This window comes from Ursus maritimus, unplaced genomic scaffold, assembly GCF_017311325.1.
Source record: "Ursus maritimus isolate PB19 unplaced genomic scaffold, ASM1731132v1 scaffold_2, whole genome shotgun sequence".
NCBI lineage: Eukaryota > Metazoa > Chordata > Mammalia > Carnivora > Ursidae > Ursus > Ursus maritimus.
Genome location: NW_024424452.1, coordinates 7621793 through 7639666, shown reverse-complemented (window position 1 = coordinate 7639666; position 17874 = coordinate 7621793). Strand labels below are relative to the sequence as shown.

At 59.6% G+C, this 17874-nt stretch overlaps 1 protein-coding gene across 1 annotated transcript; it reads left to right on the top strand.

Moving 5' to 3' along the window:
• Window positions 1-866: 866 nt before the first annotated feature.
• On the top strand, window positions 867-16487 carry EPHB4 (EPH receptor B4). The gene is made up of 17 exons (XM_040634871.1): window positions 867-965; window positions 3694-3764; window positions 3998-4285; window positions 4877-5273; window positions 6473-6628; window positions 6808-7140; window positions 7439-7563; window positions 7979-8144; window positions 9455-9557; window positions 9698-9762; window positions 9881-9994; window positions 10099-10346; window positions 12979-13194; window positions 13494-13643; window positions 14050-14243; window positions 14450-14605; window positions 15745-16487. Exons 1-17 carry the CDS (start codon window positions 914-916, stop codon window positions 15872-15874), a joined length of 2964 nt encoding a protein of 987 aa, XP_040490805.1. The 5' UTR covers window positions 867-913; the 3' UTR covers window positions 15875-16487.
• Window positions 16488-17874: the final 1387 nt, after the last annotated feature.

Below are 17874 nucleotides of genomic sequence, written 5' to 3'. Positions count from 1 at the left end.
GTAGAATCCGAAGTCCGCAGGAAGGTCGGGGCGGCTTCGAGTGCACGTTTACGCGCACCTCCGGGAGGCCCCCAGTGCTGCTGGATGTGTTTCTCCGCTGCCTGCTGCGTCCTGCGTTCGGACCTGCCCCGGGGGTCGCTGGGCCCCGGCCCCGACACGCGCGGTCCCACTCAGGGCGTACGGCCACCGTGCACGTCTGGGCGGTCCCCGGGCTCCGCGCCCGCCGCCCCTCCCCCTTCTCCAAACTTTCTCCCAACTTCCCGACCTGCTCCGCTCGGCGCCTCGCTCTGCTTCCCTCATGAATTATTCAGCAGCGCGCGCTCCAATCAGCGCGCCCCGGCCCCCACGCCGAGCCCGGGCTGGGGGAGGGGGGAGCTCCCCCGCCCCCCTCGCGCCCCTCCCTCCCCGGCTAGGCGCCGCCCGGCCCAGTCCCAACCCGGCCCAGCCCCAGCTCGCCCGACCCCGCGCCGCAGTCTCCCTCCCTCCCGCTCCGTTCCCGCTCGGCTCCCACCCTCCCGGCCGGCACGGTGCGCTCTCGGCCCGGCGGCGCGAGCAGCTACACTCCAGGGAGGGGGGGAGACCGTGAGCGGCCGGCCCACCCCCAGCCAGCTGGGGCGGGACCCCGAGGCCCCGGAGGGACCCCGACTCCAGCCACTTCTAGCTCTGCGCCCGCCCGGCGCAGCCGGTGCGAAGACGCCCCCCGCCCGCCTGCGCGCGCGGCGGGGACGCGGGGCTACACCTGGGCGCCGCCGCCCGGTGCCGGTGCGGGGCGCGCCCGCATGGGCCCGCGCTGAGGGCCCCGACCGAGAGTCCCGCGTGGGGAGTCGGCGTCTGCCGTCTCAGGGGGGGTCAGACCTGGGGGGGCTAGTGCCCCCCAAACTCGGATCGGATCCAATCCGAAAGAGGCGGCGCCATGGAACTCCGGGCTCTGCTTTGCTGGGCTTCGCTCGCCGCCGCCTTAGAAGGTGAGTTTCCCAGGGGGCACCCCGGCACTCCAGGGGCCCCCAAAGTTGGGCCTTGGCGTGAAGGGGCCGGCCTCTCTGCCCCTAGCCCGGCACCCCAACCCCGAGCACTTCGGACCAATAGTGCTAGACCGGGAGGGGGGCGGGGAGGAGGCGGCCCAGCGGGGAGTGGAGTTTTCTTTTGTTTGGAAAAGAGAAGGAGTGGAGCTCCGTCCCGGGATGTGCCCCTGCCCCAGCTTCCCAGACTCTTAGCCCTGATTCGGTACGCCTTTGGCAGCCTTTCCCTTTCTCCCTACACCAGTCTTTCCAAAGTTTCTGTCCCTCTTCCCACCTCTGCCAAACATGAGGAAACGTTTCTGAAGGAACAGCTGCAGACAAGGCAGAACTTTGTGCTAGGCCAGAAACCTGCCCCCACCCCCAATTCCTCAGCGTTTCACACCTTGATCCTGCAGTTCCCGGGGCCTCTGGTAGGACGGCCACCTTCTGCGCTCACTGTCCAAACACCCAGATCTCTCCCAAAGCCACTGCCTCTGGGGCAGTGAGCCCCCCCCCCCGTTTCCCCAGGCTGCACCCCGGCCCTTTAAATGCTGTCTAGGCCCCCAGCCTTGCACTAGTCTTGCCTGAGTCCCTTTCTCCAACCCTAAAGACCAGCAGAAACTGACCTTCACGGCCCAGTGGCACCTGAACTTAGCCTAACTACCCATCTCTCTGAATTCCTGACTTTTCTGTGCTCCCCCCAAATGTTTCTTCATCCATGAGTCTCTTCCCTCCCCTCACCCCCCTGGTGGGGGAGCCAAGAGCCCTATAAACCCTCCTCCTACAGCCCTAATCTCCTTTCAGTGAGGTGCCTCCTTCCCCGCCTTCACTGCTTGGAATCAAAGGGGTCTCTGGGGGGGTGGGTCGGGGGGGGGGCTACTGAGGAGGAAGAATTAAAGGCCGTTAGAAACCCCTCTCCCCCAGGCTGGGCAGTGCTGCTCTGGGCTGGGGATCACGGTCTGGGGATAGGGAGAGGAGACCCTTGCCCGGCTTGGAGACAGAAGGGGAAAGAACTGGGAGGAAGGCAGGCAAAGTGGGGAGAGTCCCCCCCAGGGCAAAGTGTGAGAGGGAGGGGAAGAGGCGAAGGAGAAAGGGGGACTGCTTCTATGCTGCTAACCTAAGTGTTTTCCAAGCCCGAGACCTGCGCTTTACATTTTCACCTTCCCAACAGCCCTGTGGTGGGAGGGATTTTTGCCCCCATTTTACGGATGGGGAAACTGAGGCTTAAAGAGGCGTTAAATAACCTGCCCGCAGCCCCATGCCCCCACGAAGGTGAAAGGTGGGAGGTGGAAAAGAGAGGAGGGATGGCGACATTCAGAAAGGGAGGTGGACAGAGGGCGGGGGAGAGAGGTGAGAGGCAGAAGAACTGACAGATCGAGGCAGGCTGTCTGAGCCCGAGATAGGAGGAGAGAAAGTGAGTCGCTCCAGAGCGTGTGGAGGACAGCCCTGAAACAGACAGTGTGTAAATTGGAGACAGGAAAACACTATCCAGGCTGAAACAATGGAGGGTGGAGACGGCAGCCTCTATCCACCCCCTTCCCAGAACCCGGGCATCCTGTCCCCAGCTTGCCGGGCTGGCTCCTGCCACCCCTGGGGGGCCCAGGCCTCACCTTGGCCTGGCTGGGGTCCCGCCTGACCCCTTGCCCTCGGGTGGACATCACTTGGTCCCTGAGAGGAGGCTGCCCCACCCACCCACCTTCTCTTCCCTTCTCTCCTGCAGCCCCCACGGAGCAGGAGCGGGAGAGGGGAGGGAGGCTGGGGGAACCTGGTCCCAGGTGTGCTGCTGGCTCTCCTGGGGGCCCCCCACATGGCCCTGCCCTCCCCGGGGGATTCCCCTACGCTCCCTCCACCCTCCACTGCCAGGGGCTGTGATGTTTCTCCTAATCCCCCTTTCCGCCAGAGCCCCACCCCTCCCTCGACGCCCCTCCCCTGAGACCAGAGCAGAGCCAGGTGTGTTCACCCCTCCATACACACACCCCTAAAAATCTCCTCCCATTTTCCTTCCAGTAACCAAATCCAGATGTGAGGCCTCTGCAGGCAGGGACCAGGGCGGGAACCCAAGCGTCCTGGCCTCTAGCACTTCCTCTTCTGACAGCAGGGAGAGCTCTTGGGGTGGGGGCAGGGGGCGCGGGCGGCAGGACTGGGCCTTAGGAGCCGAGTACCACCCTCAGGGATCTGAAGGACTGGAGGGTTTGGTCTGAAAAGGGGGTGTGGGCCTGGCAGAGGGGAGTGGAGTTGGGGAGAGGGAAGCAGCGGCTTTGGATTTGGGGCCAGACAGTGGAGTGGCAGGGAGGCAGGGCCAGGAAGGAGGGGTATCCCAGTGCCTACGCTTCTTTGCCCTCCTCCCTCCTCTGGTCAGGCCAGGTCAGGGCTCTAGTTTAACCCTGCCTGAGCTGTTTGGCCTCCTTCCCCTCTCCTCAGGGCACAGCGGTTCTCAGAGGCCTAGATCTGGGAGTCCCGAGGGGCAGCCCGGTGGCTGCCAGCTGTGAGGGGTGGGGTTGGCACTCAGAAACAGCAAGAAAGGGGGCAGCAGAGGGCAGGGCTTGCCCCCCTCTTTATCTTTCCTCTCAGTTGGCCCCAATTCCACCCACCAGCTTGGAGCTAAGAGGACCCACCTGCCTCCGTCAGTTCCCAGGGATCTGGTCCTCCTGGTGTCTCCCCCAGTGTTGATCATCTGTCTGTCTGTCTGTCTTAGAGACCCTGTTGAACACAAAACTGGAAACTGCCGATCTGAAGTGGGTCACGTTCCCTCAGGTGGAGGGGCAGGTAAGAGCTGGGCCCGGGAGCCAGGGCTTGGAGGGACCCCCAAGGAGGAGGGACAAGGGTGTGCCTGTGCTGGCCTGCTGGGCACGCCCCCAGCCCCCCACATCCCAGCAGCTGGGGCACATGTCCTCTGAGCCCTTGCTCTCAGAGGTCGCCTCCCTCCGGCCCCTCCTTGCTATACGACAGACATCCTCCCACCGACCGTCACCCCCAAGCTGACCCCCTTCTCCCCACAGTGGGAGGAGCTGAGTGGTCTGGACGAGGAGCAGCACAGCGTCCGGACCTATGAGGTGTGCGACCTGCAGCGCACGCCGGGCCTGGCCCACTGGCTGCGCACCGGCTGGGTCCCGCGCCGAGGAGCCGTCCACGTGTACGCCACGCTTCGCTTCACCATGCTCGAGTGCCTCTCGCTGTCGCGGGCCGGACGCTCTTGCAAGGAGACCTTCACCGTCTTCTACTTCGAGAGCGATGCTGACACGGCCACAGCCTTCACGCCAGCCTGGATGGAGAACCCCTACATCAAGGTACCCGGGTGCCTGGGGACCCACCGCCGGCCGGCATGGCTGAGGAGCAGTGGACGAGCTTCTAGGGCCCTGGGCGGGGGCACTGGGGCCTGGAAGCAGGAGGCTTGGGTCCGGGGAGGGAAGAAGGTGGTCTGCTATGTCCTGGCCCCTCTGGGTGGTCGTCTGGACTGCCCTCTGCCACATCCCACGTTCTCCGATCTGAGTCCACCTTGCCCTTCAGAGACCCCTCCTTTGTGTCAGCTGATGCCTCCCCCCAGAATGCCCTCTCTCTGGGTCTGCTACCCGATTCCTACTTGTCTCGGGAGCTTCAACTCCCCTGGGACGATAGTTGATAAATGTCTGTAGGATGAGTGAATGAACAGAAAGGGGGTACGGGACAGAGGCTCAATGCATCATAGGAGCTCAGCAAGCGTTAAAGGGTAATCTTGGGGCCTGCAGGAAAGTGCACGCTGGGGAAGGTAGAGAGAAGGCTCTGGAACAGGAGCTGAGGCGGTCAGGGAGAGGGTGAGCTGGGAAGAAGAAAGTAGTTCACCTACCTGGTCCTTGGGGAGTGGAGGACCGCGGCAACGAGTCTCTTCCCTCACCTGGCAGGTGGACACAGTGGCCGCTGAGCATTTGACCCGGAAGCGCCCTGGGGCCGAGGCAACCGGCAAGGTGAACGTCAAGACGCTGCGTCTGGGTCCGCTCACCAAGGCTGGCTTCTACCTGGCCTTCCAGGACCAGGGTGCCTGCATGGCTCTGCTTTCCCTGCATCTCTTCTACAAGAAGTGCGCCCAGCTGACCGTGAACCTCACCCACTTCCCGGAGACCGTGCCTCGGGAGCTCGTGGTGCCCGTGGCAGGGAGCTGTGTGGCTGACGCCGTCCCTACCCCCGGCCCCAGCCCCAGCCTCTACTGCCGGGAGGATGGCCAGTGGGCCGAGCAGCCGGTCACGGGGTGCAGCTGTGCTCCAGGGTTCGAGGCCGCTGAGGGGAACACCAGGTGCCGAGGTGAGGGCTGGCGTCTCTTCCAGAAAGCTTGCCCATCCACGCAGGGAGGGTCCTATGCCCCGCTCTTGCACCCACTTATATTTCCATTTTGAACATTCTTCGTTCTCAGGGGCACTCAGAGGGCCTGTTTTCAGAGCCCCAGCATGGGTCCGAGCTCTTGCACCCTCTTTCTCCTAACTGTGTCTAACACCTTTCTGGACGAGGGGTGCAGGGCTGTCCTCAGGATGGGGAGGCCTCGTTGGGCTCTGAAGACAAAGGCATCATGGTCTCTATTTCATGCTCAGTATGGGTTTTCTCTGACTTCCTGATCCTGAATTCTCACTCAGCTGTTTCTCCAGAACGGGCGTTCAAAACCCGGGTTTTGTAGCTAGAACGTAAAGGGTCTGTGAACTTCTGTAGAGAGAAAAAAATGACCTTACCGTCACTCATCTCCACCTGAAATTGGGCCTTGCATGTGGAATGACAGTGACAGAGCCCAGCGGTCACAGCAGGACCTGAGACTTGCATGTCCTTCGAATCATGGCTATTTTCCCAGCCTGTTCCAGATGATGCAAGAATGTCGAAATGCTCTTTTTTGCCCATCACATCCTCAGTATTCCAGGGGCCGTTAGACCTGCCTCTCTATCTTGTAAATAAAGAAACGCACACATTTCTGGGGCACAAACTTGCTTTCCTCATGTTTTGATCATTGTATTTCAATTCACTTGGTTTCCTTTGTGATCCCGTGTGTTTTGTGGTGTGCGTTTATTTATTTATTTTTAATATTTTATTTATTTATATGAGAGAGACAATATGCACGAGCAGGGGGAGGGGCAGAGGGAGAGGGAGGGCAGACTCCCCGCTCAGCAGACCCCGACCCGGGGCTTGATCCTGGGACCCTGAGGTCATGACCTGAGCCGAAGGCAGATGTTCCACTGACTGAGCCCCCCAGGCGCCCTCGTGATGTGCATTTAAAAACATACTTGTGAGCAGGGGTCTGCGGGTTTGATCAGACCGCCACAGGTGTTTGGTGGGGGGTGGGGGGTGTTGAAGTTAACGAAGCTTAGAGTCCCTGATCTGAAGGGAGGGTCTCCTCTTTCAGATGTTCGGTTTCTGAGCTCTTTCCTCCCTGCTCCCCACTTTGCGCTCCATGCGACCTTGAGAGCAGCTGCTTGAGAGCAGTTTTTGATTCATGTTCTTGGTGAACGGGTCTCTTTCAGCCTGCGCCCAAGGCACCTTCAAGCCCTTGTCTGGCGAGGGGTCCTGCCAGCCGTGCCCAGCCAACAGCCACTCCAGCACCATTGGCTCACCCGTCTGCCAGTGCCGCAACGGGTACTTCCGGGCCCGCACGGACTTCCGGGGTGCACCCTGTACTGGTAAGTGACCGGTGACCCCTGGGGTGGCAGGGGGTCACCCACTGCAGCCTCCCCGGCCTTCCTCCTCTTGGCCCTGGCCTGCTGGTGCCCAGCCAGGACAAGAAGTCTGAGGCTGCCTGGGTGCCCCGCTGTCCCTCCTTGAGGATCGGGTCAGCCTCTGACTCCCTCGTGTCCCGCAGCGCCACCCTCTGCTCCAAGAAGTGTGGTTCCCCGTCTGAACGGCTCTTCCCTGCGCCTGGAGTGGAGTGCCCCCCTCGAGTCTGGGGGCCGAGAGGATCTCACCTACGCGCTGCGCTGCAGGGAGTGCCGCCCCGGGGGGTCCTGCACGCCCTGCGGAGGAGACCTGACCTTCGACCCTGGCCCCCGGGACCTTGTGGAGCCCTGGGTAGCAGTTCGCGGGCTGCGTCCAGATTTCACCTATACCTTCGAGGTCACCGCCTTGAACGGGGTGTCCTCTTTAGCCACCGGGCCCGTCCCGTTTGAGGCTGTGAATGTCACCACCGACCGTGAGGGTGAGACGGGGAGCCAGTGGCCGGCCGGGAGGGAGGTGGGCAGCCTAAAGGCCTGAAGGGGAAAAGGCAGTGGCAGGGCCCTGGGGTCGCCGGGCAACATGGAAGGTCAGGACTTGCAGGGTGGGTGGCAGACGGAGTGAAAAGAAGTGCAGACTTCAGGACGGGGCAGAGAGGTTCAGAGGGAGCCCTTGAACCAGCTGGAGGTCTGAGACACGTGTGGCCAGCAGAGGCAGAGCTGGGAAAGTTAAGGGCCAGACCTGCCATGTGCAAAAACCCTAACGTGTCCTCTCCCTCACAGTACCGCCCCCCGTGTCCGACATCCGGGTGACACGGTCATCACCCAGCAGCTTGAGCCTGGCGTGGGCTGTTCCCCGGGCACCCAGCGGGGCCGTGCTGGACTACGAGGTCAAGTACCACGAGAAGGTGAGACCAGGACGCACCCCATGCACCCCTAGGGGTTTGGGGGGGACAGTGGGACATGTTTTGGGGGCTGGCTGAATTATAGGGACCTGAGAAGCGTTTGAGGTCCAGCTGTGCCAAGTACTAGCTGTGTGACCTTGGGCCAGCCCCTTGGCCTCTCTGAGTTCAATATCCCCAATGTAGAACGGTTACAAAAATGGTACTGACCCCACAGAAATGCAGCAGGGGTTAAACGCTGTAATCATGAAAGCCAAGCACAGAGCACAGTGCATACGTAAATGAGCTCAGAGGCCCCACCTGCCACACAGTGGCACCATGATGCAAGTGATGGGGGCGCAGGGTGGGGGGAGAGAGGAGGGAAGAGCAGTGGAAACCCAGGGCCCCTGGCTTACGGCCAGCCCCTCCTTCTCCTGCACAGGGCACAGAGGGCCCCAGCAGCGTGCGGTTCCTGAAGACGTCGGAAAACTGGGCAGAGCTGCGGGGGCTGAAGCGGGGAGCCAGCTACCTGGTCCAGGTGCGGGCACGCTCCGAGGCTGGCTACGGGCCCTTCGGCCAGGAGCACCACAGCCAGACCCAGCTGGACGGTGAGCCTGGGGAGCAGGGCGCGGGCAGGGGTGGTGCCCCTCCATTGCGCGGGAGACCTTGCCTGTGCCCTCGAAGGACCCCTAAGGTCACACTCCCGTGCTCCTCTCTGTCAACCACGAGGCATTTTGGCCTAGTGAGGAGAGCATCAGCTACAGAAGCCAAAACCAACAGCTGGGAGGGAAGACCTGCCCAGTGGCTTTCCAGCTGCGTGACTCTCAGCAAAAGCCTGACCCTTAAGCCCCTTCTCTCCTCCCCAAATTGGAACTATCACGAGGCCTCTCCCCCAGGGCTCCAAAGATTAACTGAGGTGACACCTGTTCCTTTTTTTTTTTTTTAAGATTTTTTTTTTTTAATTCATTAGAGTGCAAGCATGAGCAGGGGGGAGGAGCAGAGGGAGAGGGAGAAGCGGACTCCTCGCTGAACAGGAGTCCCCATGCAGGGCTCGATCCCAGCACCCTGGGATCATGACCTGAGCCGAAGGCAGACGCTTAACCCCGAGTCACCCGGGCGCCCGGACACCTGTTCGTTGTAATATGCTTTGTGGGCCCAGTGGCTTTCTAAACCTTTTAACGGTTTGAGACATGATTCACATACCATACAATTCACCCTTTAAACAGAGTACAGTTCCGTGGCTTTTAGTGTGTCTAGAGTTGTGCAACCATTACCACGATTAATTTTAGAACGTTTCAGCTTCCAAAAAAGATGCCCTTTCAATCCCCCCCAGCTCCCGGCAGACACTACCTTACCTTCTGTCTCTGCGGGTTTGCCTGTTCTGGGCAGTCATACAAATGGGGTCCTACGTCACACGGCCTCTTGTGACGGGCTTCCTCCGTCGGCACAACGTTCGCAAGGTTCATCCGTGTGGGGGGGGGGTGTTCGTGTTGATATTCGCTTGTATAGTGATAGTACGTGTTTTTTTTGTTTTTTTTTTTTCTTTTTCTTAAATTATAATAATAGCGATAGTATGTTTTATTCTTGCATCTGTTGACGGACATCTGGGTTATTTCCACGTTTTGGCTACACACCTTTTCATTCTTAGCCCTGGGGGCCTTCTCTGGCCACCAGAATTTATAACTGAACAAAATCAAACCCGCTCTCGCTGTAACGAGGTTGGGAAACTTCCTCCCTTACCCTGAGGGACTTCGGAGGAGCCCGCGCCGGAGGAAAGCAATTTGGAAACCACTGTGCTTCCCCGCACCTGCCACACTGCTGGGGGCCTGTTCTCAGGGGAACACAGCTCATGCCTTGAGGCTGGGGTGGGGTCCCCGGGGCCCATGGGCTTCTTCTGATCGCAGTTTTTCTCCCCCAGAGAACGAGAGCTGGCGGGAGCAGCTGGCCCTGATCGCAGGCACGGCCGTCGTGGGTGTGGTGCTGGTCCTGGTGGTCATTGTCATCGCTGTTCTCTGTCTCAGGTGAGCGCGCTGGGCAACCGGAGGCCCTTGGGGAGGCCCGCGTAGACGGCCACCTCCCCTCTTGCTCCAGGCAAGCCTCCCTTCCCTCTGGAAACAGAGAAGGGTGATTCCGTTTCCCTTTTCTTTCCCCTCGGCCACAGGAAGCAGAGCAACGGGAGGGAAGCCGAGTACTCGGACAAGCACGGACAGTATCTCATCGGGCACGGTGGGTAGGCCTGTGCTGAGGGACACGGGGCTGGGGCAAGCGCGGTGAGCGGAGAGTCGGGCCTCGGAGTGCAGGGGAGGTTGCCTCTCGGTTAACGGGACCCCGTGTGGTTCCTCAGGTACTAAGGTCTACATCGACCCCTTCACTTACGAAGACCCTAATGAGGCTGTGAGGGAATTTGCGAAAGAGATCGATGTCTCCTATGTCAAGATTGAGGAGGTGATCGGCGCAGGTGAGAGAAAAGACGGGCACCCGGGGTGGGGGTGCAGGGGAGTAGGGGGAAGGAGGGCCAGACAGCGGGCGGAGGAGGGCTGACCCTCGGCGTCCTTCCCGAAGGCGAGTTTGGCGAGGTGTGCCGGGGGCGGCTCAAGGCCCCGGGGAAGAAAGAGAGCTGTGTGGCCATCAAGACCCTGAAAGGGGGCTACACGGAGCGCCAGCGGCGGGAGTTCCTGAGTGAGGCCTCCATCATGGGCCAGTTCGAGCACCCCAACATCATCCGCCTGGAGGGCGTGGTCACCAACAGCGTACCCGTCATGATCCTCACCGAGTTCATGGAGAACGGCGCCCTGGACTCCTTCCTGCGGGTGAGCCCCCTGCCCCCCGACCTCCCGCGGCCTCCTGCGCTCCCCCGGCACAGCCAAAGAGCTCAAACCAGGACAGATGGCGGGGCGCACGTCACACCCCCTGTGCCCCTTGTTCTCCCTCCGGACGGGACTGGCCTTTCCTGTGGCCACAGGTGGAAACGGCCCGTCTGTGGGGCCAGCAGACCCAGGATTTGGAGGGGTGGTCATTCGTCCTCTTGACAAATGCTTCCTGAGTGCCATCTGGTGCCTCAGCCACCGTCCTAGACCCTGGGAATAAAGCCATGAACGTCTGTGCCCTCGACAGCGTAATAATGGAGGAGACAAGTAAACAAACAAGCTTTTAAAAAACAAACAGTTTAGAGAAGTGGCTTGAGATGCTGGGAAAAACCTTATTTTATTGTTGTCCCTTTAACGGGTTTTACTGGGTATCACTTTCTTTTTCCACTCTGCACACTACTGTACATCCTCTTTAAAAAATCAAAACATTTTCCTGCAGAGCAAAACAACATTGCATTTGACAGAATTACGACACTTCCGTGTTCCGTGGATGATCTAGTACCCGGTCACGATTCACGTGTCCCTGCTTGTCCCCCCGCATGTCTCTTCCTCCTGGCTTCTCCGAGCCAGGATCCAGTTCAGGATCAAGCACGGCACCCGGAGGTTATATTTTTTGAGCCTCTTTGACATCCAGGACAGTCCTTTGTTGTGACCCTGACATGATGAAAAGTTGGGCCTCTTATCCCCTTGAGTGTCTCACCTTCTGGATTTATTGGCCTCTTCCCTATGGGGACAGTTAGCTTATTTCTCTAGTTAAGAGAAGATATATCTTAGGTTTTGATAAGTCCAAAAATAAATATCCACAGCCGGCCTACATCGGGGGTGCTGCGTACCTCACACGGCACCCCATCCAGAGATAGGCTACCTGGCTGTCATCAGGAGCGAAGCCAAGGCAGGCCCCGGGGTAGTGTGATGACAGCCAGACCCTCCACCGTCGACACAAGGGTCTGTTCCGTCGGTACCAGACAAAGGTCCAGTTGCCGGGAGGGGAAGGGGATTTATTTTAGAAGAGATGACTTTTGGGTAGATGAGAAAGCCAACCATGAGCAGATGGCCAAGAAGCCCATTGGGGGAACCAGAGCAGGCAGGAACCCTGCATGTTCAAGAAGCAGAAAGGTCAGGGGTGCCTGGGTCAGGCTCAGTCAGTTAAGCATCTGCTTCCAGCTCAGGTCGTGATGCCAAGGGCCTGGGATCGAGCCCCGTGTCGGGCTCTCTGCTTAGTGGGGAGTCTGCTTCTGCCTCTGCCCCTCCCCCCCCCCTCATAAATAAATAATCTTTAAAAACAAAAAAGGCAGAAAGGCCGGGGAAACTGGCCCGAGCAGAGGAACAGTGGTAGATCTCTGTGTACGTGGTGGGCAGACCACGTGAGCCTTGTGGCCTTAGTAAGGAATTTGGGTTTGATTAGAAGTTCGAGGGGAATCCTTTGGAGGGATTTCAGCTGGAGAGGGGTGATTTTAGGAGCTCCCTTTGGTGGTGCTGGGGAGCAGGAGCCAGTGGGGAGACTTGCAGTCCTTTGGTGGGTGAGGATTGTAGCCAGGTAGGGAGAAGTGACTGGATCCGGGGCACGTTCTGGAGGCTGAACCTGCTGGTGGATTGTAAGTGGCAGGTGAGGGAGAGGGGAATCAGACTCCAGGGTCTGCCCTGACCATCTGGCCAGCGGTGTTGCCCCAAGCTGAGATTCAAGGCCTAGTACCCTAGGCGTGGAGGGTGGATTCAGAATTCAGGTTTTGGACTCTGTCCCAGGCCCTGCTTGGCCGCCAAGGGGCCCCTGCATGCTTGCTGAACCCAGAGTATGGGATTCTTTCACTGCGACTGGCTAGCTTATCTGGTGAGCGCAGACTCTGTCAAGGTCAAGGTCAAGCTTTAGGTCGTGGTTTGGGGGCTGTGGTCATCGATCACACCCAGTTTTTCACTGTTCTCTTACAAGCTACACACAGCTGGTGCAAGAGGGCTGAGCAAGATTGCTCGAAATCACAGCACGTCCGCACCTGTAGATGAGTGGCCCCGAGCACACTCCGACCGTTCGGAACTCTGTTGCTGTCCCATGAAATGAACATAATAGACCAAAAGCATTTGTTGAGTATGTGCTGGACGTAAAGCTCTGTACTAGACTAAATAGAAGAAAATGTTAATCTCCTTACAACCTTTTTTTTTTTTTTAAGATTTATCTGAGAGAGAGAGAGCGAGCGAGAACAGGCGATGGCGGGGGGGCGGGGGCAGAGGCAGAAGGAGAGAGAATCCTCAAGCAGACTCTGTGCTGAGCGCGGAGTCCATTGCGGGGCTGGATCTCAGACCCTGAGCTCATCACCTGAGCCAAAATCAAGAGTCAGACCCCTCACTGACTGAGCCACCCAGGCGCCCCTCCTTATAATCCTAAGCATCGTGTCGGGTGAGTGCGGTGACAGCGCAGAGAGCTCAGGGTAAGAGAAAGGAAGAGGGCTTACCTGGGAGGTCAGCCTGCCCCGCACGGGAGCGTAAGCTGGGTGTTCGAGTGGCAGATCCCGTTCAGAGCGCGGAAGGCGGGGGGCAGGGCGGGCGAGCTGGCCTAACCGCCCTCTCCTTGTTCCATCTCCAGCTGAACGATGGGCAGTTCACCGTCATCCAGCTGGTGGGCATGCTGCGGGGCATTGCCTCGGGCATGCGGTACCTTGCCGAGATGAGCTACGTGCACCGAGACCTGGCCGCCCGCAACATCCTGGTCAACAGTAACCTTGTCTGCAAGGTGTCCGACTTCGGGCTTTCCCGGTTCCTGGAGGAGAACTCTTCTGATCCCACCTACACGAGCTCTCTGGTGAGGCCAGGGGACCCGTGGCTGAACTCGGTTCGTAGGGCCAGGTGGGGAGGGAAGGTGGGAAAGCTGGGAGGTGGAGGGATTGACGTTCCGATTAAGGGACTGGATGTATGCGCAGACCGTGGAGGGGGGCAGTCAGGGAACCGGACCTCCAGTGTCCAGGGAAGAACAGAGTTGAGGAGCTGTGTGTCTGAGTCCCAGAAAGAAAGGAGTCCTGGGGGAAAGGCAAAGGCGGGGGGGGGGCAGAATGCCTGGGCCCTGTGAGTCCCTCAGCTCACCTTTTCCTCTCCCCCCTTTAGGGTGGAAAGATTCCCATCCGATGGACAGCCCCTGAGGCCATCGCCTTCCGGAAGTTCACATCTGCTAGTGACGCCTGGAGCTACGGAATCGTGATGTGGGAGGTCATGTCATTTGGGGAGCGGCCATACTGGGACATGAGCAATCAGGATGTAAGTGTCCTGTGGTCCTACCAAGCTTTCCTGGAATGTTCTCTCACTGGGGAGATGGGGTGGGGAGTGGGGTCCCCAGAGAGCTCGTCACTGTTGGGTCCTTGAGGGCAGCACAAAGTAGAGTTGATCTTTGTATCCAAGACTTGGATACAGCATGTCTGGTCACAGAAGGACACGGAGAAGGAGGGCAGGGTGGGGAAGTTACTCATCTAGATCTTGGCCCAGGAGCCGCTGGGGCATCAAGCCACAGCCAGCTTCGGCCCCGGCCAGGAGGACCCCGGATCTGCCGTTCTCGGGGCCTGTGGCACCTCTCCCAGCATCTGCTAAGGCACCATCTTCTGGGGGTCCTTTGGCATCCTTGTTCTCCCGGGAGATCCTCACCCAGTGCTTCTACCTGTCATTCCAGGTGATCAATGCCATTGAACAGGACTACCGGCTGCCCCCGCCCCCAGACTGCCCCACTTCCCTGCACCAGCTCATGCTGGACTGCTGGCAGAAGGACCGGAATGCACGGCCCCGCTTCCCCCAGGTGGTCAGTGCCCTCGACAAGATGATCCGGAACCCGGCCAGTCTCAAAATCGTGGCCAGGGAGAACAGCGGGTGAGGACCCCAGAGAGTGGGCCTCCTTCCCGCACTCTGCCACCACCTGCCAACCCCCCCTTCCCCCTCAGAAATATCCGGCCCTCTGGTGGTATGTGGGATTGTCCATTGTCCCCGTCCGCTGCCCCAAGGCTGGGCTCAAAAGCCCCCCCGCCCCTGACGTAGCCCTGGAACTCAGTGCGCCCCTCCCCATCCTTGCCTTCCAGGGCCTCACATCCACTCCTGGATCAGCGGCAGCCTCACTACTCAGCTTTTGGCTCAGTGGGCGAGTGGCTTCGAGCCATCAAGATGGGACGATACGAAGAAAGTTTCGCAGCCGCTGGCTTTGGCTCCTTCGAGCTGGTCAGCCAGATCTCTGCAGAGTAAGTCGTGGCAGGAGCTGGAGGTGGCGGTTGAGAGCCAAGCAGCGTCAGGGGCACCTGGGGACCAGAGTCAGGCCCGCCGGTTCAGCAGGGACCTTTGGGGGCAACTCCTAGTGCCAATGCTGTTACCTAGAGCACCCCCAAAGTAGCAGCTCTGGGGACTGAGAGCCCAGGGAATCTTCCAGGCCAGCAGTGACCACCTCACCCCCTTGCGCCACCTCAGCCCTGGGCCATCTTGCTCCTGTCCTGCCATGGGTATCTATCCACATTCCAGACCCTGCTCTCACATTAACAATGTGTCAACTCTGGCTGCTTTCCCACCCATAAAAGGAGAAGGTTGGACTGGGTTTGAGAGATCATTTCCAGCTTTAATGTTAAATGGTTTTATGGTTCCAACGCCTCCCGAACACTGTGTTCCCCTAGTTGGCCTCTCTGGTTCTCCACCTTTCTGCCTGCCCGTTTTCCCTCCCAGGCTCTCTTCGCAGCCCAGGTTTGACTAACACGTGGAAGGAAGAGAAATCTGGAACCAGAGGGCGGGAGGCAGCCTCCCGGCGGGCAGGTCATGGGCCTCCCTGCTCCCTGACTTGTTCCAGCAACGCCCTGACACAGGTCCCCGCTCTCCATTTCCCACCTCTGCTGTTTTCCCTTATCTCAGGCTCCAGGCCTCAGGATGGGGGCGGGTGGAGGGGGGGCAGCTCGTTTTTCACCCCACCCCGCCCCTTCCTCCCCACCCGCTCTTCCTCTCTCAGGCCTTTTCCTTCTGACTTTCCTTTTCTCCTCTAGAGCAATCTCTGCAGCCCCTTCCCCCAACCTCATTTTGTGTGCATTTCTCTCTTCCATTCCTCCCCTTCCCTGATTCTCTGCCTTTTCCTAATCCTTGCTGGAGCCCCAAGCTGCAGCCCCCACCTCCCATCTCTGGCCAGCCCTGCTCCACCCTCTACTGCAGCTGCGCAAAAGGACTGCAGCCCGCTCCCAAAGCCTCTGGAAACTGCCCGCAACTGTTGGCAACTACTGACGTGTGGCTCTCCCCCTGCCAGCCTTCCTGATTGGCTGACAGTCCGGAGGCGGGGCGTGCTGTCTGGAGCTGAGCCTCCCCTTGGGAGCCCTATGGCCTCACCTAGCTCTCCCTTCTTCCCCAGGGACCTGCTCCGAATTGGAGTCACTCTGGCGGGACACCAGAAGAAAATCCTGGCCAGTGTCCAGCACATGAAGTCCCAGGCCAAGCCTGGAGCCCCAGGCGGGTCGGGAGCACCAAGCCCCCAGTACTGACCTGCACCTGCCTGTCTGGCCCGACGGCTTTGGAGCGGCAGCAACTCCCAGCTGGGGACGCAGATCCCATTCTTCCGGGGCAGAGTCGGATGGGGACCCAAGAGGCCACCATACCTGGGCCCCGCTGGATTGCACTTTGAACCCATGGGGGTGGGGAGCTGGCAATTTGAAGAGATGGGATTTGAGGATTCTGCCATTGGAGTGTAGAAATCGTCACATGCCCCTCCGGGCGGCGGGAAGCCCTTCCCTCAGGATTGGGTGTGACCAGAGGGAAAGGAAGCGCCTGTCATCTGCCAGCTTCCCAGGGGTGGTTGGGCCCGATTCCCACAGCCTCCCTCTGATCCCTAGTTAGGGCCCCACATGCCCCTCCTCACCTCAAAGGGCCAATGCACTGCCCTGCAGACCAAAGAGAAGAGGGTGACTAGCCTGTGAGCTCGGGAGTGGAGCGGGCCCGCCGATTGTGGCGGGAGGCGGGAAGGGGCATCGTGGCCCAGTGACAGAATCATTGGACCTGGATGTCCCTGACCTTGCTGCTGTCTTCCCGAACTCGATTTTCCCTTGTAAATGCCCCTCCCCCATCTGCTGCCTTCATATTGAAGGTTTTTGAGTTTTATTTTTTGTTTTGGTCTTATTTCCCCCCCTTTTTTTGTCGTCGTTTCTTGTTGTTTTGTTTTTCTACTGTCCTCGTCATAACTTTCTGTGTTGGGGGGGGGGGCTGTTTCATTATTGCCTCCTTCGCCCGGGGTGAAACAGGGACTCATCGTCGTGTCTGTTTCCGGAACAGTGCCTTGGTCCCACCACAACTCCCAGACACTTTCCTGCCCCCAAGTAGCCCCAAGCTGTGTCCATGAGGGGGTGTGGGGGGGTGAGGTGGTGGTGGAAACCAGAGACAGACACCGGTGCTTGGAGGGGTTCTTAAATTATATTTAAAACAATTTTTTTTGTATAAATAAAAGAAAATGGGAAGCGTTGCAGTCCTGGGGGTGATTGGGAGTGGGGGATGGACTAGGTTTCTGCGGAGACTGGGTAGGGAGGAGGGGTTGGAGGTCTGGAGACAGGGCTGTGGGGGGCTGCGGGCTTGGTTCCCGGTCCCAGGGTGTGTTTGAGGTGGTGGGGTGGGGGCAGTGGGAGATGAGTCATTGGCAGCTGCTTCTAACGGCTCCAGATGGCTCTGCCAAGAGCCTGGGGCACCTCCGGGGTGGGGCTGCTCCCTCCCTCCCCTGTCCTGGTTCCCCAGCCCTGGTAGGGGGCCAGGGGAGGCCGGGAAGGCCTTGAGCTTAAAGCCCTGCCCTGCGACCCCATGACTGGGGGGGGGGGGGCATCGGCTGGGGTGAGGGTCCACTCAGATGGGGACAGATGTGGGCCAGATGTTGACAGCTGGGGTTGGTTTAGAGGCAATGGGGGGAAGAGTCTGCATGGGCTGTGGGGGAGGGGCAGGGAGCTGGAGTGAGGGATGTGGACCCCCCACGGGTACACACACACACACACACACACACACACACAGTCACACACTCCAGGCTGAGTCCTTGGGAAGACAATTCCCCCTTTCAAGGTGCTGCCCAGGCAGGTTCTCCCAGCCTCTTGGGAAGGGGAGGGGAAACCACCTGAGTGTCTTCCCCCAACTTCTCCCTCCTAAACAGGAAGACGGTAATGGGGTCAAGCCCCTGCGAGTCTTTGTGGCCGTCTTCTGTTCCTTCCCTTCCAATCCGCCCAACCCCAGGGACACCTGCAGGGGCCAGCGCTGTTTAGCTGGGGCAGCCTTGCTGTTTCTGCTTCGGTTGCCCCTGTTGTGTGCAGGACCCCAAATCACAGCTTCTGCCCTTCCCAGCTCGGGGAACCTCAGATCCTATCTGCAATTTCCTACCTGTACCAGCCTCTTCTGGAATCCCTAATACTCTGGAATCCTCTGTCCCCTCCCTCAATGACCCATCACCCCTGTTTTGCCGACCCGAGGGGTCTGGGAGGGACTCTGTCCTGCCAAAGATGGAGGGGGTCTATCC